The 26,586-nt window shown below is 40.8% G+C and overlaps 2 protein-coding genes across 2 annotated transcripts in view; one reads left to right on the top strand and one right to left on the bottom strand.

The window, feature by feature from the left end:
* The window catches only part of LOC132974897 (NACHT, LRR and PYD domains-containing protein 3-like), a 147,459-nt gene extending 145,774 nt beyond the window's left edge, over nt 1-1,685 (bottom strand). Inside the window, exon 1 of the mRNA XM_061039209.1 lies at nt 1,535-1,685. The gene's annotated coding sequence lies outside the window, so the exon portion shown is untranslated. The remainder of the gene's footprint in view (nt 1-1,534) is intronic.
* Nucleotides 1,686-4,322: 2,637 nt separating this feature from the next.
* On the top strand, nt 4,323-6,157 carry LOC132974804 (uncharacterized). Its single transcript, XM_061039079.1, has 4 exons — nt 4,323-4,829; nt 4,918-5,065; nt 5,292-5,478; nt 6,037-6,157. The coding sequence occupies exons 1-4, from the start codon at nt 4,539-4,541 to the stop codon at nt 6,155-6,157; spliced, it is 747 nt and encodes a 248-aa protein (XP_060895062.1). The 5' UTR covers nt 4,323-4,538.
* Nucleotides 6,158-26,586: the final 20,429 nt, after the last annotated feature.

Genomic DNA, 26,586 nt, shown 5'->3' with positions numbered 1-26,586 from the left:
AGATCTGTCATCATCTCCTTCTTGTTCTAATTTGATGAATTTAAATTATTTTATTTAAACTTTTATGAATTGAACTTTTTTGAATTGATCCTCTAGCATCTGTAGTGTCCCACCTGAAGGCATGTATTTATATTCCTTATAATCAACATTTATATAAAGTGGTCATGAATAATCATAATAGTATTTCAGTATAATAATGAACTAAAAGACACATATTATCCAAATTAGATAAATAAATAATAATAGTGTGAGGGTTGTATATTATAAACATAACATAATCAACTAAGCATGAAATGCAGAAGGGCACATGTGCACATGAATTCAAACTGAGCCTACAAAGTGAAACTCATCAAGGATAGAGTGAAAAAAGTCAATGCTGAGATGAAATTTTGCATGGTCAAAGAGTGAGGTCTCAAGTTTCATACGAGTTTGCTTTTGGGGTAATTAAGTAATAAATCTTAGGCTAACCTGACATTTACGAGAGGTGAAGGAGAGACAAATACAAGAAAAAGGACCATCATTCCAAGAAAACCTGCCATACATGCTATGTTGGTGTGTCGATGTCCGGTCACAAGATGGTTGGCCAGATATATACCCCATTTATCAAGAAGACATGACATTGCAGTAGTTGTTTTTTTTTGACTGCTAACTTCTGAAAATAGCATGTGGCAATGTATGGGACATGGCTGGGGCTGTGAAGCCCACGTGGGACATAGTTAGAGCTATCAGGCCCATGTGGGACATAGATGGATCTATAAAGCCCATGTGGAGGAGGCGGATACCATCTCCACACCCTCAGCAAAATAAGTATATATTGTGTGATATTCTTTGTCTTGGTCAGTCGTCTGCAGGCGGCTCACTGCTTTGGATTCTGAGAAAGATGAATAAAGCTTTTAGTGCTCAATTTGTTTGTCTCCTGGGTCCAGTCTCTGAAGAAAGACAAACAAGCTTTAAAACACCACTTAGAACTTAAAAAGGACAGTTAGATTTGGAGTTTAAAATGTTGATGTCTTTGTTGGTCCGGTCACAGGCAAAAACTGACCCTGCCTATTTTCCGGATTTATAAAAAAAAAAAGGTCACTACACAGCAATAAAGTTTTATCTTATCAGAGGAGGCTTCACTGCAGGACTTTGAATCATAAAACAATAACAAGTCAAACCCAACAAGTCATTGATTAACCAAGAACACAGTCATCTGATTGAGAGAGTTACAACAACTTCTTATGAATATGTTCCACTGTAAAGAAAACGTAATTAAGAAAAATGTTAAAATCAAAATGATAATCACTCAAACATTTCAATTACAGAAGATAAAGTGATGAACTCAATGAAAGAAACTTCCAGAGCGGGCTTGTGTTTAATCGACCTGTTAGCATGTTAGCATAGCCTGCATCAGGACTGAGGATCATTGTGTGTCCTTCACTTCTACTTTAGTCAGAGCAGCTAATGAATCCTGTGGCTAACTGTTAGCTTACAGCTCTTTTTACACTTAAATTAAAAGAGTCTTTCAAACAGTATAAAAAGTGTCTCTTACCTTCAACACGGAGAACTAATCTGCGTCTCAACAGGACAACGTCAAAGTCAAGTCTCCTGACACCAGGAAATACCAAAGTCTAATAATCACCATGGCAACAGTGAATCAAAGGTCACAGCTTTATGACATTTTATTGAAGGAAGCTTGTTTATTGTGTCAGATGATCCTTTACTGCTTTGATATCAGATATATTGTGCGATGATAGAAGTTGATGAAAGTGTTTGAGGCAGTCTGTTGTCCTGCAGTGGTCTGTAAAAAAAGGAAGGGCTGCTGTATGGGATCAATTGCCTGTAAATAAGATTTTGAACTCCTGAAAGGTTACTTTGGTGAACTATTTTGTGCACACAGGTAAGGTTTGCACATGTGCAAACAATATTTGTAATTGTAGAAATAGTCTGCGCATATGTAAAACAATTCTGTTGTTGTGAAACAATGTGAAGATGTGTAATGATTTTGTGCTCACAGTTCAGATTGCACAAATTCCCTATCTTCTCGTGCGATCCTGAAGGTACAAGCACAAGCTTTGAGTTACTACCACAAATTTTGACAGAGTCTTTACGCCTCAGCCTCCAGCCAATCAGCACGTCTCTACCTTGTCAACTGACAATCAGAGGAAGCTGAGTCTGTTTAGTATGGAGTTAGATCAGTCTCAAGTTTCATGAATGCACACAGAAGGATTCACAAATGTATTTTGTGATTTATATATGAAGGACTCTATCCACAAAAATAGTTTTCAATACACACACAAATATTTAGCATTGTATATAAATGTAAAAATATACACAAATAAAAAACAAGATTCACACACAAATATTTATAGTTTGATATTTAATAGAAATCCACAAATGTGTGATATACATATATATTAAAAAAACACATTTGGATCTTGTCTTGTCAGTCTGCCTTTACAAACTGTTTGTCATGTGTGAACCTCGCTGCATTTGTGTGTGGGACTTTTGAGACTCTCCTGCCGTGGTTTGATTCACAAATGGAAATGTCTGTAGCCAATCAGATGTCTCCTTCCTATTCAGCCAATCACAGTAGGGTAGATTCAATGGCATGTTTTAATGTGATCACTTTAGCGTTACATCGCAGCGATCAGCCGAGCTGTCTGATTAAGTCGTCTTTATGTTGACGAGTACAAACGGTCTCTGTGATCGTCGTACGAAAGATGGTCGTTTATCGTGCTGGGTCACGTTGTTGATGCTGGGCTCTGCTCTAAACGAGTCAGTATCTGAAGTGTATGTACAGTTTAAGCTCTGTGTGCAATAATGAACGGCCCGACTCCTCAAGAAACGAGCCAGACTCTCAAGTCATTTTTATTAGCGATTTGAAAAATGTATTAAATGTCTTGTGCAGGTCACTGTGTACGCACACTCCTGGGAGACAGTCAAAGAGGTAAGGCTGCAACTAATTATTTTCATTGAAGGTTAATCTGTTAATAATTTTTCAAGATTAATTGATCAGTTGTTTAATCAATAAAATGTAAGAAAGTTGTGAAAGCCCAAGGTTACGTCCTCAAATGTCTTGTTTTGTCCACAACCTATAGATATTAATTTCACTGTCATGGAGGACTAAACAAGCTAGAAAATATTCACATTTCAGAAGATGAAATCATAATCGGACAGTAATTTACACAAAAAAGAATGACTCAAAATGATCAAGTATGTCAAAGTACTAGGTGACTGAGTGTTCTGCCTCTAGTGATTCCTTACTTGTGATAGCGTTGTTCAGATCCCGTATTTAATGAGTACTCCTGTTTTAGTGTTTTATAGAACTACAAAGTGATTGCTTTCGATTTTGGTTTTTATTGTACGAAGCACTTTGTGTTACATTTTGTTTGTATGAAAAGTTCTATACACATAAAGTCGATGGATTAATTTAATAGTTGACAACTAATTGATTAACTAACTTATCTTTGCAGCTCTACAAAGAGGCGTCGTCTTGAGCTGCCAAGAGACACAGATGAAATTGAGTCAAGTGACTCAACCATCATTCTGGATGGGTCCACAGAAGGGAGTAGCAGCCCAGACTGGAACAGTAAACAAAATGAGCTAGAAGGTGAGTTTTAACGTTGCATTTACACATTTCCCCTGTGACGTATTTATGTTTCAGATAAACTAAAAAAAAAAACATTATTGAGTCAAGATGACAGTCCTGACATGACCCAAGTAAAAGGCTTTAAAATGGACATCCGAGGATAGGCATTTACACTATATTGGTGCTGTTTTATTATCAATTCATTAACATTATTTTAGAAATGAACTTAACAGAAATCTGGCATTATGCCATCAGTTTTGTGTTGTCTTGAGAAGTCAACTAAAACTATGAGGGAGCTATTATGTAATTTACCGAGGGGATTCCTTGAATTAACTGACTACTAGCTGGATTCCTTACACTATTAACTGAAATGAACTGTTAAAATTATTTGAGGGCTTCTGATAATAAGCAAATTAAATTTTTATTCTGACAGTCTAAACTTCTAAATCAAAATCAATTGTCCTCACTGTTTGGCTGTGGTAGCAAGATGTCACATCCGTAACGATCCTTAGAGTACATTATCCTTACAGAACGACGTCTGTGTTATGTGTTTAAGGAAAAAGAAGGCTCCCGAAGCCTTAGTGAAGAAGCACCCTCTCCCCTGTCCAGTCCTCATAGTGAGTTTGTCCAGCTGCCTCATAGCTGTGTGTGGTGGGCGTGTGTGAATTTTTTTTAGGGGTGTACTTTTGTGCCTAATTGCAATTGTATTTGATTGCATGACCATATGTGTTTAGAGCAAGTTGTTATAATGTTATAACAGAAAAAAATTACATTTTTGCTTTTTGCATTATTGAAATAAACTGGCATTTAAATGGTTAAAATTCAGAATAATGAATTAGTATTTGGTAGTAAGGATCAGGTCTGAAGTTTCTTAAAAGAAACTCCCTGAAAGTGTATTCTATAAATGTATGATTTTTTTTTATGGCAGATTTTTGACACATCTTTTGTCATTTAACAACATGAGATGAACTTTTTTAAAGCGAGGAACATTGATTATGTATTTTTGTGTCTTCCAGCCAACAAGCCTGCAGATATTGACAGTCCAGACACTTCCAGTACAGCAACCTTGGCCAAGCACTACAAGACCCTACAAACATTGTATAAAAGAAAAAATCCAAACCACCAAGATGTCTCTCATCTCCTGGATTTGGAATTTGTAGCTAAAAGAGCATTCATTGATTCAAATACCATTCGCGAGGAGGACAGACATGATAAAGTTCTAGAAGCGTATCCTTGTTTCAAGGACATTGGACATGTAAGTCAGAAATGACTGCATGATTAAAACCACAATGTTTAATATACCAATTTCCTCCTCCTAAGTGATACATTCAAATATTTAATAGGTGATGGAGGAGCTTCAACGTATTTTGGAGAGGGATAATGGCAGCTTCATCGATGAACTGAAGGGAAGGTGGTGTGACTTCTGCCAGAAGGTGCAGTTTTTCGGTGTATGGAAAAAGATGCTGAAACCCCCAATGGGAATGGACCAAGGTAAGAAATGGTGTTTTGGTATTATTAGCGATCAGTGTTTAGGGTGGACCTTCAGGCATGTTAATTGTCAAGTACATGTACTAGTGTCTTGTCATCCTTTTCCATCTATGATGGCTATCCCGTCACTTGCTGAATGTTTGTTTTTTAAAGCATTGTATCAATTATATATCTTTAATCAGATTTGACCATGTGCACTTTGTCAAGTAATGAATTTTTTCCTTTACAGCTAAACAGGCTCTTGAGATCCTACGTGTGCTGCCATCACTGTTCCCCTCCATGTCTGCTCCTCCAAAGAGAGTACGGGATGCAGGTGAGGCCCTGGTGCATGTCCTTGAGGTGAGCTGTGTAAAATGTTGCAGTGTTGAAAAAATTAGAACTGAAAGTGATGCCTTTGACAATTCTGTTCCTATACGGTATGTTCTAAGCCTTGTTTTTGGAAAGATGATTTTCACTGGTTACATGTCTGTGACTCTCAATGTCACGATATGTACAAAAATGGATGCATCACATGGTAGCAGATTTTATCACCCTAATAAAAGCAAGACTAGCCTAGCCTTGGTTTTCACTTCAGACTGTAAACACTACAGAGGGTACTGGTTACAAAATAATCCTTGAAACAGAAGTGCATTATCCTTATAGAATGATGTCTGTGTTGTGTGTTAAAGGAAAAAGACCCTAATGTCTACTTGAAGAAGCGCCCTCTCTCCTGTCCGGTCCTAATTGTGAGTCCGTCCAACTGCCTCCTAGCGGTAGATGTGCCAATAACTACCAGACCCGGCGTTATACAAATAAGGATTATTGTTTGATTACCAGCGTCATGACGACCCACCGGTCTGATTGATACGTTGCTGGCAGGACGCGCGGCAACGTCGGCAGGGCCGCCTCGTGGCGGGTGGACGGAAAGGCAGGGCTTGTCCTCTCTATAAGACCACTCAGGAACGGCTGCTTGCGGACAGGTCCGCTGCATCTAGGTGGATATTAGACGGCGTGGAGGAGGTCGCTTGCAGCATCGACAAGGAAGTCATTGTGAGCGCTTACAAGAAGGTGAGCGGCCCGGGCCCGGTCGCTGGTAGTCATTGTGGCTGGCAGTGAGTCCGGGTTACGGGTGCGGGGCTGGTGGGCACTTCAGTTTCCCCGTCACCACCTTTCTTTCTTCTTCTATTACCCCGAGCCTGGACCTTAACTTTATCCAGAAGGGGCTTGCTTTGACCAAACCCTCCGGGGTGCTGCTTGTCAGGGCCGAGGGGCCCTGTCCAATTTATGTTAGTTTAACAGAAAAAAAGAAAAAAAAAGCTGCTATCATATAGCCCAAAAGGCATTTGATCAGTTTGAATGGCCTTATATGTTTGAGACATTAAAACGATTCGGGTTCGGAGAGAACTTTATAGAGTGGGTTAAAATAATTTATTCTTATCCTGTTTCCTCAATCCTCACTAATATGGATAAATCTCAATCTTTTGAACTGCAACATGGTGTGAGGCAGGGTGATCCTCTTTCTCCCCTCCTTTTTGATATAGCTTTAGAACCTCTTGCAATAGGAATCAGGAGTCACCCAGGTATTCACGATGTACAGTTTGGCAGTGTTGAAAGCCTTGTAAATTTGTATGCTGATGATTTATTGATCTGTTTATCTGACCCAGTAACCTCAGTTCCCAACCTCCTACATTACATTAAATCATTTGGTAAACTGTCAGGATATACAATTAACTGGGACAAAAGTGAATTCATGCCCTTGAAGGATAATCTGAGCCCTGCTTTCTTACAATCTCTCCCATTTAAAGTAGTTACGACACACATAACCTACCTTGGCCTCAAGATTTCCAGAAACCCCAAACTTTTAATAAAACAAGATATCTTGGATATGATAGAAAGACTTAAAGTTAATATAAGGAATTGGAAGTTGCTTCCTCTCTCTATGATTGGCTGCATCAACGCAATAAAAATGGTTGCACTCCCAAGGTTCTTGTATCTCTTCCAAAACCTTCCTGTTTTGTTACCATCGTCTTTCTTTAAACAACTAGATTCAGTCATTGTTTCATTTTTTTGGGACAATAAACCCCCTCGCATTTCTAAATCACACTTGCAAAAAAATGCAAGCAGTGGCGGCTTAGGCCTTCCTGTGTTTAAGCACTATTACTGGGCTGCAAATGCAAGAGCTTTTACTTTTTGGCAACAGGGCTTCCCTGATTGTCACTGGTTACACTGTCACACACTTGGTTATTCTATCAGAAAAGTGTAACTGTCTGGAGCCTTTCCCCCTTTGGCAGTCCTGTCAAATCATCCATCCACTGAGCGAGAGCGTACGGGTCGACGGTCTCCTCCCGTTCATCGTTGTTAACTTATTCCAGTAATACCCTCGATCCCGGAGTGAAAGTGACTTCATTTGTTCAAAGAGGCTCTGAGCATCTCTCTCCAGTGTTTTGAATTTGGACTGCAGTACCAATTTTAAACTCTAGGGGCCAGATTTACTAAAGTTTTGCGTATGTTAAAACGTGTGCAAACTTGATACCACCAGCAAAAAAAGTGCTATCTGATCTACTAACGGCGCACACTGAGGATTGCGTCTTTCATGAGCAAAACAACACACATTGTCCATTTAGTACGTTTGACTTAATGAATATGCGTTTCTGCCGTAACGTGCAAAATACTGGGAGGAGAAAATGCAAACAAGTTAAGTTAGTACACGCATTGTGATTTACCAAGCCTGACAAAAATTGCGGTGATTGTGGCGGTGTCTGAATTTAACACCTTTGAAAAGAACGTGCTAATCCAGGAGACCAGCGTTACGCTCAACAGGCTGCTGTTATTGTAGTTAGGAGACATAACACAACCAAAGAAGGCATAAAGATCGCGTTTTTCCCCACATGTTTCAAATGACAGAAAAATAAATGGCATGCATTTATTTTTTTAATTCGATTAAATATTCTAATCGTTAAGGAAGAGAAACACCATGATTCAACTACAGGCTATTGTTGCCATATATCCAAACAAAACTGAACATCCACAGCCTCTGCATTCTGTAGAATTTCAACATTGACATTTATGTCTTCTTATTTCCCTCTTTTCGCCAACATTATATTTTAAACAGGGATTTCCTTTTTCTCGGGTCGCGCGTCTCTCCATAATGCGCTCGTCACCTCCCTCTAAAGCCCGCTGCTGCTACTCTGTAGGACGCTTGGATTGGGGGACCTCACCACTGTTTGTACCACCGTCTTCGATACCTTTTTCAGACACAGCGCTAGCCAGCTGTCTGGTGCGCAACAACGGCGAGTGTAGAGCGCCCGTGCCACAGAGGACACAGCTCGCACCTCCTGCTCAATGTATGACACTTCATTCTTAAGATTAAGGGAAGAAAAGAGAGGCCCTGTTTAATGCTGATGTTTTCTTATAACCAAAATTTATCTCCTATAACTCAAAAGTATTGTGCGTTTATTTGCCTTTCCCACTAATACCTATTTTGCGCTTGCAGTCATCCTGCTTTCTGTCCAAACTCTCCGTGATGTAAACCAGTAGAACACGCAAAAAACTAACTTAAATAGTACCGCCTCAACAAGGTTTGGACCTGGTGTCATTCACGCAAATTTTCTTAGTAGATCACCCGCAAAACGCCCACCAACCAAACGTGCAAACTTTTGGAGTGAACATTTATTTATTTATTATTAATTTAGTACTCTTTAATTGGGAGCTTAGTAAATCTGGCCCTTAGTGTCAGAGTTTCATATTGCTCCTTTAAACTCAGTATGGTTAAAAATATGTAAATCCAGCTCAACTTATCAAAGGAAAAGTTCAGTTAATTTTTACATTTATATCGTGTCTCACCTGCAAACTGATTTGCTGAGCATCCCTGAATGCACCGAACTCTAACTGCAGACAATTTGTCATTGCGGGTTGGGAACCGGAGGGTCGCCGGTTCAAGTCCCGGACCAAATATGGAAGTTGGTCTGGTAGCTGGAGAGGTGCCAGATCACCTCCTGAGCACTGCCGAGGTGCCCTTGAGCAAGGCACTGAACCCCCTCCCCACCATCAGCTCAGGAGCGCCCGCTGTGGGCCGCTCCGTCACTCTGGCTTCTCTCCATTAGTGCATGTCCATAGGATCCTGTTTCTGCATGTGTGTTCATGACTTACAGAGTGTAAAACTGAACTGTTCCCTTGTGGGGATCAATAAAAGTAAATATTAATCTTAATTATTCCCATGACCAACGGGTAGCACTGTTAAGTAATTTCAAAACTACCATAGTGGTTTCTAAATCTTCCACATGGGGATTGTGGTCTCAGAACTATTCCTCTGGTTGAATTAACTTTTTATGCATCAGCTGTGAAACACTTTGGAGTTAACTCTGAGTCATTGTCTTTTCAAACAGCCGACTGTTACAGAGATGTGAATGACTGTAAAATAAAACAAGGTTTATTTTGAAATAAAACATTTTTTGCTGTCATGTTTATGCATTCTTTTTTTTTTTTTTTTTTTACCTTAGTTCTACAATATCTCTCCTTCATGTGTTAAAAGTAATTCATTATTCTCAAAGCCTACTCCTGTAATCCTACCCACTAACCACCGACCCTCACAGTCAACAAACATGGCTGCTGCTGTAGGGAGCTCCACCAAACATGATTGAGTCTCATATTTGTACTCTGAAGCTGAACTGTTAAAGTTAAATATGCAGTCAAGATTAATTTAAATGTGAAAATCTAATTTAACATTCAGACTTCATCTTGAAGCAAGTCTGTCGCTTTCTTATCTGAGCTTTTGTTACATGCAGCATTTGGTGGGGCACAAAAAACAGATTCTAGTTGCTTGTGGTCTGGTTTGCTTCTGTAGGTCATTAAGACGCTTCAGTGTTCATTTCAGATTGCAGTCTTTTTCATAACCAAGTCCTCACAGAAGCTTTAATTTATTTATTTTTTAATGAAAAGTTAAAACCCACACATCCTGAAATGATCTCAGTGAGAGGAAGGGAAAAAAAGACCACAGGTAGATTTGTTGACCTCATCGTACGTGCTCATTACACACACAGCCTGAACACTAAACTAACTATCTTGTGGTATTGACTCCGAGGCGACCCTGCTCACACATCCCGACGTTCTATGATACCTAAACTGTACGTGATGCCATGGAAACAAGACATGAAGAACCACAGACTCCTGATTAAGGTAGATACCAGAAAGGACAAACGCAACTCACTGCAAACTGTCACATTCATTCGTGTGTGTGTGTGTGTGTGTGAGAGAGGAGGGAGAGAGAGAGAGAGAGAGAGAGAGAGAATGCGGCTCTTGCAGGGATCCCCGTCATTCCTCTTGAGGAGTCTCTGTGCCTCTCTGGTCAGGAGCGTCTGTCACAGTCAGGACTCCACACAGTGCTCCTCCTCCTCCTCCTCCTCCTCCGGTCCGTTCAGCCAGACAGGACTGACAGCTCATAACTCCTCCCACCTCTCCAGGTAAAACACGTCTGAAGCTAAATTCAAGTCATATCAGGGGTGTCGGGGGTGCAGAGCAGTGGCGGCTGGTGCCTGGATCTTAGTTTGTTAGCTTGACGCTAACACATACAGGGAAATGTCTTTAACTGGCTAACGGTATTAGCATTGAAATGTTTCAACTTAGGCATCAATCTATTTTCCTGAACATACTTAACCATCTGCACTCGTGCTTACAGGCATATGTGTCCTACACTCTGTAGAGACAAATAAAAAAATACTGCTGACTCATGCTCGTCTGGTCTGCTGCTCTGATCCATCTTTATAAACAGTCAGTGCTCTGATCCAGTGATGCTGCATGACTCGATCTTCATGTCTCAGTTCATGGGACATGTCCCTCTTCTGCCTCTTTTTGGGTGCTGGTGTGTGATGTCCGTATGAGCACATTTCTGCTGCACTCCTCGATGCTCCTATCTCTTTTATTGAAGAGGAGCAAATGAGCATGTGCCACTTATAACGTGAGTCAAAGGAGACCCAGCGTTTTGAATTATAGTCCCCAAGACTGTAAACATGTCACCAATCAATAACTTTAGACACGTAGAACGTTTTAAATCTACTTTTTTTATTGCAGGTGAAACAGTTTACTTATTAACTTCATTATATTTACTTCAATTCAATTAACTTTATTTGTCCCTGGGGGGCAATTCATACTTGACCCTTTTATAACTGTACATGTATGTTTAGCCAATTTTTAAAAATCATATTTATCGATGGTCTGTCGTTCTCTTTCTGGGGAGTGGTTGGGCGGTGACCTATAGCGCCCTCTATTGACCAGCCACTACACTGCACAAAAGGCTGGAGTAGAAACAAACCACAGAACAAAATAACACTCGGAGAGACTGACAATGGTGAGCATATTACACTGAAAGGTTTTGGTTGTGCTCATACAGACTGAAACTGGAAGAGGCTCTCACTACCTCTGAAGGTGAGATAACGAGTCAGCACAGAGCGCTGGAGGTCACGCGTGTATATATAAGCTCCCCACACCTGGTCTTAATCAAAGCCAATCAGCCACACACACCTGACTCTGCACTGAGATGATTCCCTCCCCAACCTCAGTGAGTAGTGTGAGCGCCCTCACAGTTTGGTGCGCCCATAGACAAGCAATGAAGCCAGATATTTTTGAGGGAAGCCGATGATTGACTCTAAAGTGACACATTGCAGATGAAGTGGTGAATGAAATGAAAATAATTCATCACATCTTTTTATCTGTTTTACTGCAGGTACAACAGCTCTGTGGTGACGACCAGGCGGCTCTACCAAACCTGAGACTGATCGGAGTGCGGGTAGTCTTTAGTGCTTGGTGCCCATGTACAGAGGCTGAAGTCCCCGAAAGCGGACGGCCCAGGTTGGATTCTGACCTGTGGCTCCTTTCCTGCACAACGTACCCGGTTCCCTCTCTCCTATCTCTAAATAAAGGCTTAAAAACACCAAAACACCCTTTGTTTATTAGTCTGAACCTTTATTCATGATACAGGAGTCACTCTGCTGATGGAGGGATGAACATTTTAAAAGAAAGGTTGAGAAAAAGAGCTCATTGTCCTGACTCTGTTGTTACCAGTTACAGTGTAATGTCGCCCCCTAGAGGCTGCAGAGTGCATCACATGTCTAATCTTCCTGGTTCAATGAGTGGCCTTTTTTGTCTTTGTCTGAGTTTAAATTAGTTTTAACCCCAAATTAAAAGTTAATCTTTGTTTAGTTGATGATGAAGACTGAGGTTAGTTTGACCTCTTCACCTTTTAGAGGAGAAAACTGTTTCTTTAAATCTCTGTCGCTTTAACGAGCCAAACTACTTTCTTCTTCTCCTCTTGTGTCTCCCCTCTTCTTTGTTTCCGATAATATCAGCTGATACTAGCATATCCAGTGACTATTATTATCAGCTAATTTTATCTACGATATGCACTGATATTATTAGATTTATTCACCAGTCAAATCACATTTAATTTGAGATTTATTACATTACACTAGCAGTTCTCTTTATCCAAAAGAGTGTGCTATATGGATGCCAACAAGCATTATCACTCTCCAGAGTTTCAAGTGGTGTTCCATGTGCCCAGTTTCTTTTTAGTTGAGTGACTATCTTGTCTTCATTATATATCTTTTCTACAAGTGTTCCATTTGAGGGATCAACACAATAAATGTTTCTATCTCTACGGATCAAACATTGATCTAAAAATAGATATCGGCATCAGAATTCTTTCTCTTTCCATTATCGATATCGGTATCAGCCCCAAAAAAACGAATATCTGTCGGGTCCTTGTGTAAATGGGTGGATTAAGCTACACATTTGACTTTGCGGCGTGACTGTTTAGTCAACTTTTTGTTTCCGAGGTTAAAAACAGATTTAATGTTGAGCAGGAGAGAAAGTAGCTTTTTGGCCGGGGCTCCGTTTCTGCTCTTTCAGCTGTGTGATTTATAAACACACACAAAAAAACACCCCAAGCACTAAAAGGATTTTTAGAAAACCTGACAACCATAAATTTGTTACACATTTGACACCTAGAATTAGTGGGAGCTTGGGAGGTATTAATTAATGACTCGACTGAAGAATAAGTGCTGCAGTGCCGGTGTACTTCAGTAAAAACTACAGCTTTATCTCAAGAGAGAGAGATTATGTCCGTCCTCACATTTCACTTCTCCCCTCAACACTATCACACAATTCAGACATTACATTGGATTAAATTAAAGCACTCCCTTTAAAGGTTCTTTACATATTAAAGGAACATTTACCTGCTCAGGATAACCTGGTTTTTGTTGATGTCGAGAAGAGGCAGTAATGACCGGATGTAAACAAGTTTCCTGTGACATCACTGTTGCATGTTGTCAAAGGTGCAAAGAAGAATCAGACGTGGAACCTCTAACCAGACCAAGACCCCAACTCTGCTGCTGAATGTTATTAGTCAGTTAGAGGATATACAATGCTGGTTTACTTCTGTTCACAGTGTAAACTATCAGACAGCCTTTGGTTGACAGTGGTTTCATGAACATGACATTCTTTATTCTCCGTAGCTCTACCGAAGCTCTAATAAGTTTTCTATAGGCTTCACCTGGCTGTTTTTTATAATTGATACATGTGTCTGCTGAATCCAAAATAAAATGTGTTTCTTAAAGGCTTTATATGTGATTTTTCACACTTAAATATAATATAAATCAAGTATATCCTCTGAAAATAACTCTGTGAGTCATGACTGTCTACAATGGGTGTAACACCTGAGTCCCACTGTCTGTGATGTTTTCAGAGTTCTATCTTCAGTTTGTTTACATTGTCGGGACGGCCGGCTGACTCCTCCCCTCGTGTATAAAAGTTGTTTAATTGAGGGACTAGAGAAAAGAAGAATAACATACTGTACTCACTGCTTAACTGTGTTTCTAGATCACGCTCATTTCAGGTAAATTTACATGCAGTGTGAAGATACGAGCATAATAAAGATCGCTAGCATTAGCATGCTAACACAACAATGCACCGCAAGTTGTTTTGGTTTCATGCTGGTGCTCAAGGGCGATATCTGCTGGATCAAAAAATCACATATAAAGCCTTTAAAACTAAATTGGTACCAAGTAATCTGAGAGTAGCTGATACTTGATTGAGCTTCATCTGAGTGCATCATAAAGTGAAAGCATTCCCATTATACCCAGCCTCTATTCAACAGGTACAATGTATGGATGCTGGGTGAGCAATCATTGCTTGTTTACATACAATATGTTTGTCTTATTTACTGTGATGAATTCTGACTTTTGTGATGTGTTATTGAAAATGTTTGTATCAGAGTACGACCTAGTTTCTTATTGAACAGCAGTCATGTTGAACTGAAGTCGAATATTTATCAAGCATCACTTGTAATGAATAATAAAATGAGGAAGGACCTGTGTCCGCTTAGCATTTTTTTTCTGAGAGCTGTCTTTTTTTAATTCAGTTTCAATGAGGAGAGAGTGTTTGCACAAGCAAGGCCGCCGCCCGGACACAAAAGCTCAGCGCCCTGCGTCTTTTTTGTGCGGCCACTCCCAGCAGAAAGGCGATGTCGACGTCACCCGCGCTCTTTGGCAAATGTAACATGTTCCCTGTAATTTTGCCGCCTACGCATGTGGGTGTACCCACATCCTCTTTGCTCCGTGTCTGATCGGGTAATAAACAATCTAAAATAAAAACATACAGTAAAAAGTAACAGAGCTGTGTCGGTCATACAGCGGACGTTGTCAACATACTGTTGTCATGGACGGACTTGCAGCGCTTTTCTTCTACGCACACAAATGGCTTTATGCACGCGCTTCTAGGCTCAGAGCCAGCGTTTTTCTGCATGGAAAAAACGCTTGGTAAACACGGGGCCTCAGATAATTAACTTGTTAATTGAAATGTGATTGAAAATACACCAACACACCGCAATAAACAGTCCATTGGTTTATATGGAAAAGAGAGGATCTACTGCACACAGCCCTGTGTGATGTGCAAAACTGTGAGGCCGAGCATCCAGACCCCCAGAAGGGGAAAAAGCCCGTCCTATCTACATGTTAAATTTATATTGCTTTGACCTTTTCCCTCAGGTCCTCCGATTTCTCAGTGCATGCACAGATTGGCTAAACTGCTGATGTCTGCACCACCTTGCCTCTTTCTACACATTTGGATAAAGGAGAGAGAGTGATATGTGGGATGGGGTCAGGGACGGGGGGATGCAGTATCTACACCAGCACTTTCAGCTCTTAATTCTGAAAGGGGGGGGTGAGGGTAGGACACATTTTTATCAACCCACACCGGGGACTCTAAACAGCATCATTCTCTGCTGAACACTTAAAGCTCGCTAAACGAGAACGTGGCAGAGGTGCAGTTATTAAACGTCACATTTTGAAACACAGTCCAGTGAGAGAGTCCAAATAAAGAACATAATAAAATGACATTTTTATATCAGGAGTCTGGATAAAGAAGTTTGTGTACTATGTTTCTGTGAGAGAGAGACCGGGGGCCAGGGAGAGCAATCTCGCGCGAGATTCCTCTCCCGCAGCCGCCCTGTCTCTCACCCACCCCTGAGACCGGGGGCCAGGGAGAGCAATCTCGCGCGAGATTCCTCTCCCGCAGCCGCCCTGTCTCTCACCCACCCCTGAGACCGGGGGCCAGGGAGAGCAATCTCGCGCGAGATTCCTCTCCCGCAGCCGCCCTGTCTCTCACCCACCCCTGAGACCGGGGGCCAGGGAGAGCAATCTCGCGCGAGATTCCTCTCCCGCAGCCGCCCTGTCTCTCACCCACCCCTGAGACCGGGGGCCAGGGAGAGTTCCCTCTTTCCCTCTGTGCAAAGCATAAAAAGCCAGAAAACAAAAGCAGAAAAACAGCAAATTACACAAAAGACAAAAATTGATGATGTTATTGCAGATTGTGTACATTTCTGCCACAAAGCAAATCAACTTTGTTGCTAGTCCTGTACAAGACTCTAATCACTATTTAACTAACATGCTAGCATTTAAAGGGTTACAATCCTGAAAATAATTAAATGTTTGGTAGTTTTGAGCAAGTTGAAAGTTGTTTAACTTCACAGCAGAAAAATATGAATACATTTGAGGAGGGCACAAGGGTTCTAGCAGTGGTGTTGTCTTACCTTGATATACTGTAGAAGAAGCTTGTCACAAGGCAGGATACTGCTTTCCACTGTGGCAGCAAAAATCACAAAGAACTCCAAACATTTCCCTGTCAATTCAATTAGAATGATTACAGCCAAAACCAAAAAATGCCATAGAAAAAACATCAGTGATTAACGTATAAGATGGACGAGGCATCAAAGATATATTCCAATACAGTTTAATTCATGATACACCACAAAGCATTATCTCTGTCTTGAAATAAAACATGACACTAAATATGTTCGTAAATTTACAAGTTCAATCTCATTTTAGATTTTTCTTTTTTTGCGTGGCCCTAATCCTTCGTCATACACTTGTACATCATAAAATGGGTTTTTCATGAAAGACACACCTTCTCATAGACTGAAAGGGAAGGTCTGCAGTCGTATTTCCTGTGCAGGACCAGGAGCTGACGGAGGTGAGACACCAGGGACTTGAGACTCTCCACCTCTTTGGAATCATAATTATCCTCCTTAAAAAGAACAAAATTAAAACAAAGGTCAGGGTAGGCTATAGGGCTGTGCAAGTAAGTGCAGTTACATCGTTATCCCAATGAAAGGATTTGCAACAATCACATTGCTGTCGTCAGAATAAAATTTTATTTATGCAGACAAGCAATGCTTTCATTCAGCATGTGTACATTTAACTGTGATTGGTTCGGACTAGACTATGTGGTTATATGTCAGTTGCAAGTTTAAATTATGTAAACCAAATTTTGCATAATATGTGACCTTTAAGTTGTAGACACAGAGCTGGCCATAACAATTTTGGTTGACCCTTATAGTGCAGACAGTATTCATAAATATAAAGATGTGTGCCAGTCCAACAGAATTCCTTTATTTTAAAAATAAAAACTGTATTTCTTATAAATACAAATAACTAGTGTAACAGAACTAACAACATCAAACAGGGCAGGGAGCAAAAATTGTCCCAGACGGCCCAGGGATGGCTTTAAATGTTTTATGACTGCATCTGGAGAGAGAAGATGAGTATTTGTGAAACAATGGGCATTTTATAATATAGTGCGAACACAACACAAAATGAAGAAACATCCAAACATTGCATCCAAATAAAGTTAAGTACCTGTTCTCGGGCAAACCCTCTGTGAAGCATCTGACGACGACAGAAGAAATAAGCTCTCTTCGACTATTGTTGAGAAACAAAAGAAAAACAAAGACCGCTTAGTATGTTAAAACCTTTATCGCATTCTTAAGTATTGAGCAGGCAAGGAAAGCAAAAACAAGATCTACACAACAAGAAGCTCCCATTTGAAGGATTTATTAAGTGATGTTTCGAGCCAACTGAGGATGAGCATGTTGGCACGATGGCGTCTTGGTGTGCAAAATCAGGAGTAAAATATGTTACTTAATGTGAAGAAATCTTTACATTTAATGCATGCAAGATCCATTTACCACTGTAATAAATGTTGATTGCTTACCATGTTTATTTTTGTCTGGACGAGACAGGAGACTGAAGACACGTCCACAGAGTAACAAACAGTCATCGAGGCAGAAATCGTGTTTGCAGTGAGTTGATCTGAAAAATCAAATACCTGACAGTCGTCTTGTTTGTTCAGTGTAATCATCCTCATGCTGCTTTTGTTTTGGCTGTGAAACAGATATTTCATCATTATTTAAGTCCCATTTCTCTGTATAAATCACAGCTGTAGTATGTTTTACATCACTGATACATACGCCACCATGGAGGCAGAGCCACACTCTGGTGAGTCATGAACAACCAGATCAGGCTAGCAGTGAATTATGACCAGGAAGTGAAGGTCCCAAAGACTCAGTGTCCTTACCTATTAGTTATTCTCTCTTTTACCCATTAGAAATCAAGAAGTTTGTTTACAAAGCACTTATCAAACACCAACGCTACAAAGTGCTTTATATAATGTACAAATCCCAACAATACACAAAAATAAGGTCTCAATTAAACCCCAAAACAAAAACAACAATAGCCATTTTCACATATGCACTCCAGATAATATCTAGATATTTACAGGAGGAATTTTCCAGAGATTCTCCCCAACTAGCCATTCACATATGCTCCTCACAGCGGGGGACTTTCCCTGTCAGAGGGGAGGGGGCGCGGGGGATTTCCCCATGTAAGCCGTGACGTAAATAGACACCGCGGAAATAGCGGCCGTAGCAACAGAGTCCGCTACACAACGTTATAATGAGAATATTTGCCTTTATATCAACGCTATGTGTAATCCAATGGAATGACAACATCCACAAAAGAGAGGAGAACAACATACTGACAAACAGAAAACAGAATGCAGACGTTTAATTAGAGCACGGAGATCGTAGAGGTCGCGTGCAGACACACTGTATATAAACGTCATTCTCTTTCTATTGGCTCGAATTGAAAATCTCCGGAGTATATGCTGCCGCGTTCAGACATCAGGTCCTCCGGATTATCAGCGGAAAAAAATACTAGGGGTCTGGCAGGATAAACTCTTGGGTAATATCGGAGTAAAAAATGTGGCTGTTGCGTTCACACATGGAAATCTCCGGAGTTTTTCAGGAGATTTCCATGTGTGTGAAAAGGGTTTATGAAGCAATAAACAAGACATAAGGCTTTCACACTTGCAGAAAACTCCTGAAAAACTCAGGATATTTCCATGTGTGGATGCAAAGAGCCAAATTGTTCACTCAGACTTCACCCAGAGTTTCTCCTGCCAGACCTCTAGTATTTTTTCCACAGCAAGTCTGAGTGAGCTGATGTGAGAACGCAGCAGAATATTCTCTGGAGAATTCAGCTCGAGCCAATAGGAGAGGGGCAAATATTCTTATTATAGCATGGTACAGCGGACTCTGTTGCTCCGTCCGCTACTTCTGTGTCGTTTTTGTCCTGTCATGTCTTACCTCAGGAGAGGTAAGGAGATATTTTCAGAGGTGCATGTGTGCAAACGGCTATAGAGTATAAAATATAAACTAAAGCAAGTGCTGACGAAAGGAGACAATAAACAAATAAAATAAATCATCACCATAAAATAACAAGGCCTTTTGATAAAAATAAGTCTTTGAAGTGGATTTAAAAGAATATGATGCAAGTCTGAGATCCTCAGGAAGGTCCTTCCATAGCCGTGGAGCCTGAACAGAAAATGCTCGACCTCCTTTGCTTTTAAGGTTTGATAACATAATACTGTGAGTTACTGTCTAAAAACGTGAGCCCATTAATGTGTCAGTTTTTGTTTCTAAATGTTAACATGATAATAAATGTGCAGGAGTTGAAATGGCATTTAAAGTGTTTAGCTATGTATATACTGTACTTGTAAAAAAGAGCGTACCTGAAATTAAGTGAGTGAGCAGAGCTTGGCCTGATGAGGGGCCATCATCCAGTGAGTCAGAACATTTTCTTTATCATCCTGTGAAGAGAATGGTGTTATAAAAATCTACACCAAGACATACAGGATGGTTTTCAATCTCTCCAACATTTCCAAGAAGGATTTTACTCACTAGCATACATTTAAATTCATTCATCATAATTTAAGGAAGAATGTGGGACTTTTTGATCCAGTAGATGTCACCCTCTTGAGCACCATCATAGGATAGGATAATACTTTATTGATCCCCAGAGGGGAAATTCGGGCGTTACAGCAGCACAGACAAGAAAGCTCGAAAATACACATTAAACAGAATAAATAAAAATGGGGTATATACAAGTACAAAATGAATGATGAAGTTAGCAGGGGGAATTGAGAATTGAGACAGTATTTACAGAGAATGACAAGATAAAGTGATTAACGTGACTCTGTATGGTAAATAGCAGCAAGATGCAGAGTGTAGTTATATAATATAATGTAGTATAATATAATATAGTGCAGTATGAACAATATAGTGTAATATAATGAAGTGTTATATAATACAGACTAGTATAATAATATATATAGAATGTACAGTATATATAGGGATGCTAAGTAATAATAATAATAATGAAGCAGGCCATGGGGGTAGTGTTCTATGGGGGTGAAGTTTAGTGTCCAGGACGTACTGTTATTGTTGTCATAGGCTGCTGTTGTACAGTCTGATGGCAGTGGGCACAAAGGAGCGCCTGAAGCGCTCTGTTTTGCACCTGGGGGGGGATGAGGCATTGGCTGAAGGAGCTGCCCATCTGCCACAGCTCACCATGTAGGGGGTGAGAGGAGTTATCCAGGCTGGATAAGATTTTGTCCTTCATCCTCCTCTCACCCACTGTCTCCAAACTGTCCAGATCAAGGCCCACTACAGAGCAGGCCTTCCTCACCAGCTTGTTCAGCCTGTTTGCCTCACCAGTCTTGATGCCACCCTACCAGCACGCCACAGCAAAGAAGAGGGCGCTGGCCACCACAGACTGGTAGAAGGTCTTCAGGAGTCTGTTGCAGACACTGAACGATCTGAGTCTCCTCAGGAAGAACATCCTGCTCTGTCCCTTCCTGAAGAGGGTGTCAGCGTTGTGAGTCCAGTCCAGTTTATTGTTGATGTAGACCCCAAGGTACTTGTATGAGTCCACCCTCTCCACTTCCTCCCCCTGGATGATGACTGGGGCAGGGGGCCTCTTCTTCCGGTAGTCCACTACCACCTCCTTTGTTTTGCTGATGTTGAGCTTCAGGTGGTTGCTTTCGCACCATGTGATGAAGCTCTCTAACAGTCCTCTGTACTCCTTCTCGTCGTCATCAGTGATGCACCCAACAATGGAGGAGTCGTCGGAAAACTTTTGGAGGTGGCAGGAACCAGAGTTAAACCTGAAGTCTGATGTGAAGCGAAAAGGCGCCAGAACAGTTCCTTGAGGTACTCCTGTGTTGCCGGTCACTACATCAGAGACACAGCCGTCGACTCTGACATACTGTGGCCGGCCCGTGAGGTAGTTAAAAATCCAAGCTGTGGTGTCAGGGTGCAGCTGCATATCCAGCAGTTTGTCCCTCAGGAGGCAGGGCTGGATGGTATTGAAAGCACTGGAGAAGTCAAAAAACATGACTCTCAGTGCTTCCCTTCGTCTCCAGGTGTGACAGGGCTTTGTGTGTCAGGAAGATGATAGCATCCTCCACACCAATGTGCCCTGTAGAAGCAATCATGAAACCAAAACAAACTTCTGTTTGGCCACACCGCCGCTTTCCTCCAGCGACACATCTCCAACGCCACACAAAGGAGTTATCAATTAGAACGCACCATGATTAAGCACTATTTAGATCAAGTGGCGGACAAAATTGTCCTTTGCTGGTGCTGCAATAACCTGTGGCCAGCATTGTTGTGTTAGCAGGCTATTGCTAGCACGTACTCATAGCTTCATGTTGAACATAAATTGACACAGAATGACTGATCTAAACACACTTAAGTGACATCCAAATAATCAGTGAGTATGTTCTTCTTTTCTCTAGTCCTTGACTAAAACAGCTTTATACACAAGGTTGTCCCTGTCCATGTAAACACAGCACTGACAACAGTACAGCTGGTGGGACCAATTTTAAAAAAGTTTACCTTCAGAACCCTCATATTTGGGTGTGGGGAGATAATGGTACGTTTTCTCGTCACCACTGGATGGATTCTCTGGGCTACCAAAGCCTAAAGAAGAACCCACATCTTAAAGTAGGTAATGAAATCCATGGAATGATTACAACTGGTCACATCATCAAAGCTTTAGGTGAAATCATACAAACATTTCATGGCCAGACACAGGCTACACTTGTCAATCCTTCTCTTACCCTGGTGAGAAGGCTTCTCTTGTGGGGGACTGAGCAGTTAGGCACAAGACACAGGAGTAAGTTTACAGAAAAGGTAGGTTTTTATTTTACCCCAAAAAATAGAAAACCAAACAAGCCTTGTGATCCGTCTCCAAGGTGAACTCTCGACCAAGAAGTTAGTATCAGAAGGAATCAGTGGCCCACTTGATAGCCAGTGCCTCCTTCTCCACCGCCCCATAACAGAACCTGTCTGGGGAACGGTTTCCAGCTGATGTAGGTGACTGGATGCCGATCGTCCTGGGGTCCCTGGAGTAACACAGCTCCCAAACCCCTGTCAGAAGCATCAGTTTGCAGAAGAAAATGTTCAAAGTTTGGGCTATACAGAAAAGGTTGCTTACTTTGTGATTGCTGGATATCACTGAAGGCTGCCACTGCCTCCTCTGTCCACTGGATCAGATTGGGACTCCGGGATCTAGTCAGGTCCGTGAGAAGCGCTGCCCTCTTGAAGAAATGGGGTATGAAGCGGTGATAGAAGCCGTATAGCCCAAAAAGGGTCGGAGCTGCTTCGTTGTTTGTGGCAGGGGACAGGACTCTATGGCCTGGGTTTTGTTGACCTGAGTGCGTACAACCCCATTGCAGATGACGTGGCCCAGCTACTCTGTCTCTGCAGCAGCAAAGACGAACTTCGATGGGTTGACAGTCAGCCCGAAAGAATGAAGGCAATCCAAGACAGCTTGCAAGTGTTCCTGCCACGTGTTACTGTAAATGACATTCTCATCCAGATATTCTGCAGCAAAACCAGAGAAATCATAAAGTACCTGGTCCATGAGTGTCTGGAAAGTTGCTGGAGCGCCGTGCAACCCAAATGGCATTACTGTGAACTGGAAAGGGCCCCATGGTGTACTGAAGGCTTTCCTAGCCTTTCAAGCAGTTCATCAATTCTTGGTGTTGGATAGGAATCAAATTAAGAAATGTATTTCAGGTACCTGAAATCAATGCAGATCCTTATGCTTCCATCATCCTTTGGTACGAGCATCATTAGGTTGCACCACTCGATGATCCCCAGGGACAGCATCAGATCAACCTCCCTCCTCAGTGAGGCCAACAGGCGCTCAGGGATCCTGTAACTTAATCTTCTCACAGAAACAGGATTCTCCTGGAAAACTTCTGAATTACAAATAGATCTCACCTGAAGCCTTTGGCCATCTGAGAGGTTACGGAGATCATGGTCTACACCAGGTCCCTGTTTCCTACTATCAAAAGCCGTAGAAAGAGCAGAAAAACAGCAAATTATACAAAATAAATAATTTATGATTTCATTGCAGATTTTGTGTGTACATGTTGGCCATGAAGGTGTCCATAAAAAAAAGAATAATGCAATCAAATACATTTTGTTGACTCTAATCACCATTCAACTAATAACCTTGCATTTAAAGGGTTACAATCCTGAAAATAATTGAATGTTTTTAGCATGTCAAAAGTTGTTTAACTTTAACTAACACAGCAGAAAAATATAAATACATTTGAGGAGGGCACAAAGGTTAATGTTCCAGCAGTGGTCTTGTTTTACCTTGATATGCTGTAGAAGAAGCTCGTCATGAGTCAGGATACTCAGCTCTGAATCTGATTTTTTTGTCCAGCATGAAGAACGCCACACTCCGTACACTTCTGTCGGTCAGTTCAATTAGAATGATTACAGCCAAAACCAGCTTCATATGCAGTCGGAAAAATATCAGTGATAAACGTATAAGACGGACGAGGCAGCAAAGATATATTCCAATACATGGATACACCACAAAGCATTATCTCCCTTTCTGAAATTAAAACTCAAACTAAAAAAGTGATGCCAAATATGGATATCACCGTTTTAATTCGTGCCATATAACTTATCGCAGCCCCACAGTGGCGCTTATGACATTAGTGAAATTAACATAAAGGGGACAAACGTCACCTGAACCTTAACTTTTTTTTTTTTTTGGCCGTCCATTTGCTTTGTAAGGTCAAACATTACCCCATGAGTACTTTACTGTTAGAAGTAGATATGAATATCTCGTATCTTATCATGAGTTCACCTGTAACATCTCTTATACACTTGTATATCGTAAAATAGGTTTTTCATAAAAGACAAACCTTCTCATAGACTGAAAGTGAAAGTCTGCAGTTGTGTTTCTTGTGCAGGTCCAGGAGCTGACAGAGGTGGGACACCGGGGACTTGAGATTCTCCACCTCTTTGGAATCATAATTATCCTCCTTATAAAAAACAAAATTAAAACATAGGGCTGCAGAAGTAAGTGTTAAGTTATAGACACCTGTATTTACATACATGGTCATCCCATTTTGCATTCTTTTTTAATCCAAAAGCCTTGCTGAATTTAATATAATCCTACAAAAAAGATAACTCTGGAAGCTGTCTCATTAATGATGATTGTAAAACCATTTTTAATACAGTGCGATACAAAATAAATGTGAATCAGAAAATATCCTTCTTCCCAGAATAACTCATCAATACATTTATCATTGCAGTGTACAATAAAGCCGAGATAGACAGATGGAGACTGAGTCAGACACTTAACTCTAGATCCAGCTCAAATGTGATGGCAAATTTCTCAGCCTCATCAAACATGTGTTTATGAAGACGTTTGCCAAGTCTGGGAATCAAAGAGAAGTCAACTAAGTCAAAATAACAATGCAAATAAATTAGAAAAACATGGAAATGCATGTAAAGTTCTCAGGCAAAGCCTCTGTGAAGCATCCGACGACGACAGAAGAAATTGTCTCTCTTCGACTATTGTTGAGAAACAAAAGACAAAAAAAAGCCAGCTTAGTATGTTAAAAGTTGAATCACATTCTTGAGCAGGCATGTAAAGCAAAAACAAGATCTGCACAACAAGAGGCTCCCATTTGAAGGATTTTTTAAGAGACATTTTGAGTCAACTGAGGAAGAGCATGTTGGCAATTTGGCGTCTTGGTGTGCGAAATCTGAAGGAGTAAAATATGTAACTTACATGTGAAGAAATCTTTACATTTAATGCATGCAAGATCCACTGTTTGATGTCCAAGTGTTGATGTTTATTTTAGTCTGGACGAGACAGGAGACTGAAGACACGTCCACAGAGTAACAAACAGTCAGAGGCAGAAATCGTGTTTGCAGTGAGTTGATCTGAAACATCATAAAGCTTTATGTTGAGCTCAGGACAACCTCGAGAAAAATCACATCACAGTTCTTTGAAAGCGTTTGTACAAATACCTGACAGTTGTCTTGTTTGGTCAGTGTAATCATCCTCATGCTGCTTTTGTCTTGGCTGTGAAACAGATATTCCATCATTATTTGAGTCCCATTCCTCTGTATAAATCACAGCTGTAGTATGTTTCACATCACTGATACATACGCCAGCATGGAGGCAGAGCCGCACTCCGTGATGAGTTCAAAGTCATGAACGGCCAGATCGGGTCAACAGTGAATCATGACCAGGAAGTGAAGGTCCCAAAGATTCCGAGTATCCTTACGCAGAAGAAAAGACAACAACAATAAAGGCTCAAATACCAAACACCATCTTAACTCAACTCCTTTAAAGCAAACATCGAAAGAGAGAATATTAAACAATCATCACACAATCTTTTCCAACAGGCCTTTGAACTTTGTGCAACTGTTTCATGTGTTTCTATTAGTTATTCTCTTTTACCCATTAGAAATCATAGTTTGTTTCCAAAGCACTTTCAAACACCAACGCTAAAAAGTGTTTTACACAACGTAAAAATCCCAACAATACACAAAAATAAAGTCTCAATAAAACCCAAAAAGAAAAACAATAATGTAGCAATAAACAGACATAAGGCTTTCACACTTTTCGTTTCTAAATGTAAAGATGATAATAAATGTTCAGGAGTTAAAAGGGCATTTATGTGTTTAGCTATGTATATACTGTACTTGTAAATAAGAGCATACCTGGAATTAAGCCATCGCTGACAGAGTGAGCGAGCAGATCTTGGCCTGATGAGGGGCCATCATCCAGTGAGTCAGGACATTTTCTTTATCACCCTGTGAAGAGATTAGTGTTATAAAAATATACACCAAGACATACAGGATGGTTTTCAATCTCTCCAACATTTCCAAGAAAGATTTTACTGAAAACCATTCACCAGAATTTAAGAAAGAATGTGGGACTTTTTGCTCCAGTAGATGGCGCCCCCTTGAGCCCAAACCAAAACAAACTGCTGTTTGGCCACACCTCCTCAATACTGAAGCCTCCGCTCTCCTCCAACCCCCTCTCCACTTGCATTCACATGACAGAGTTATCAATTAGAACGCACCATAATGAAGTACCATTTAGAGCAAAATTGTCCTTTGCTGGAGCTGCAATAACCTGTGGCCTGCATTGTTGTTAGCATGCTAATGTTAGCACACTCAGTTAACTTCCCATTGTACATAAATTGACACAGAATGACTGTGATCCAAACACACTTGTGACATCCAAATAAGCAGTGAGCATGTTATTCTTCTTTTACCGCCCAAACATAAGCATATTCAACTTCTAAACATGACTAGTTAATGAAGAAACAATAAAGAAAATGTGTGATTTTTTTTCCAAGTCCTGCAATAACACAGTAATTCACTTTCACCCAATGTATCATAATTACAGAGGGTAAAAGACACTGACCTCGATCACCAAGTGGATTCCATGGCCCAGAATGAACATCACTGTACTGCAGCAAGCAGAAGTCTATCTTTATTTGAGACTGGAGAGTGTGTGGAGAGGTGGGATTAAAAGTCTGCTTATCAG

Source organism: Labrus mixtus, chromosome 5 (assembly GCF_963584025.1).
Source record: "Labrus mixtus chromosome 5, fLabMix1.1, whole genome shotgun sequence".
NCBI classification, from domain to species: Eukaryota; Metazoa; Chordata; class Actinopteri; order Labriformes; family Labridae; genus Labrus; species Labrus mixtus.
This window is presented reverse-complemented; position numbering and strand designations above follow the sequence as displayed.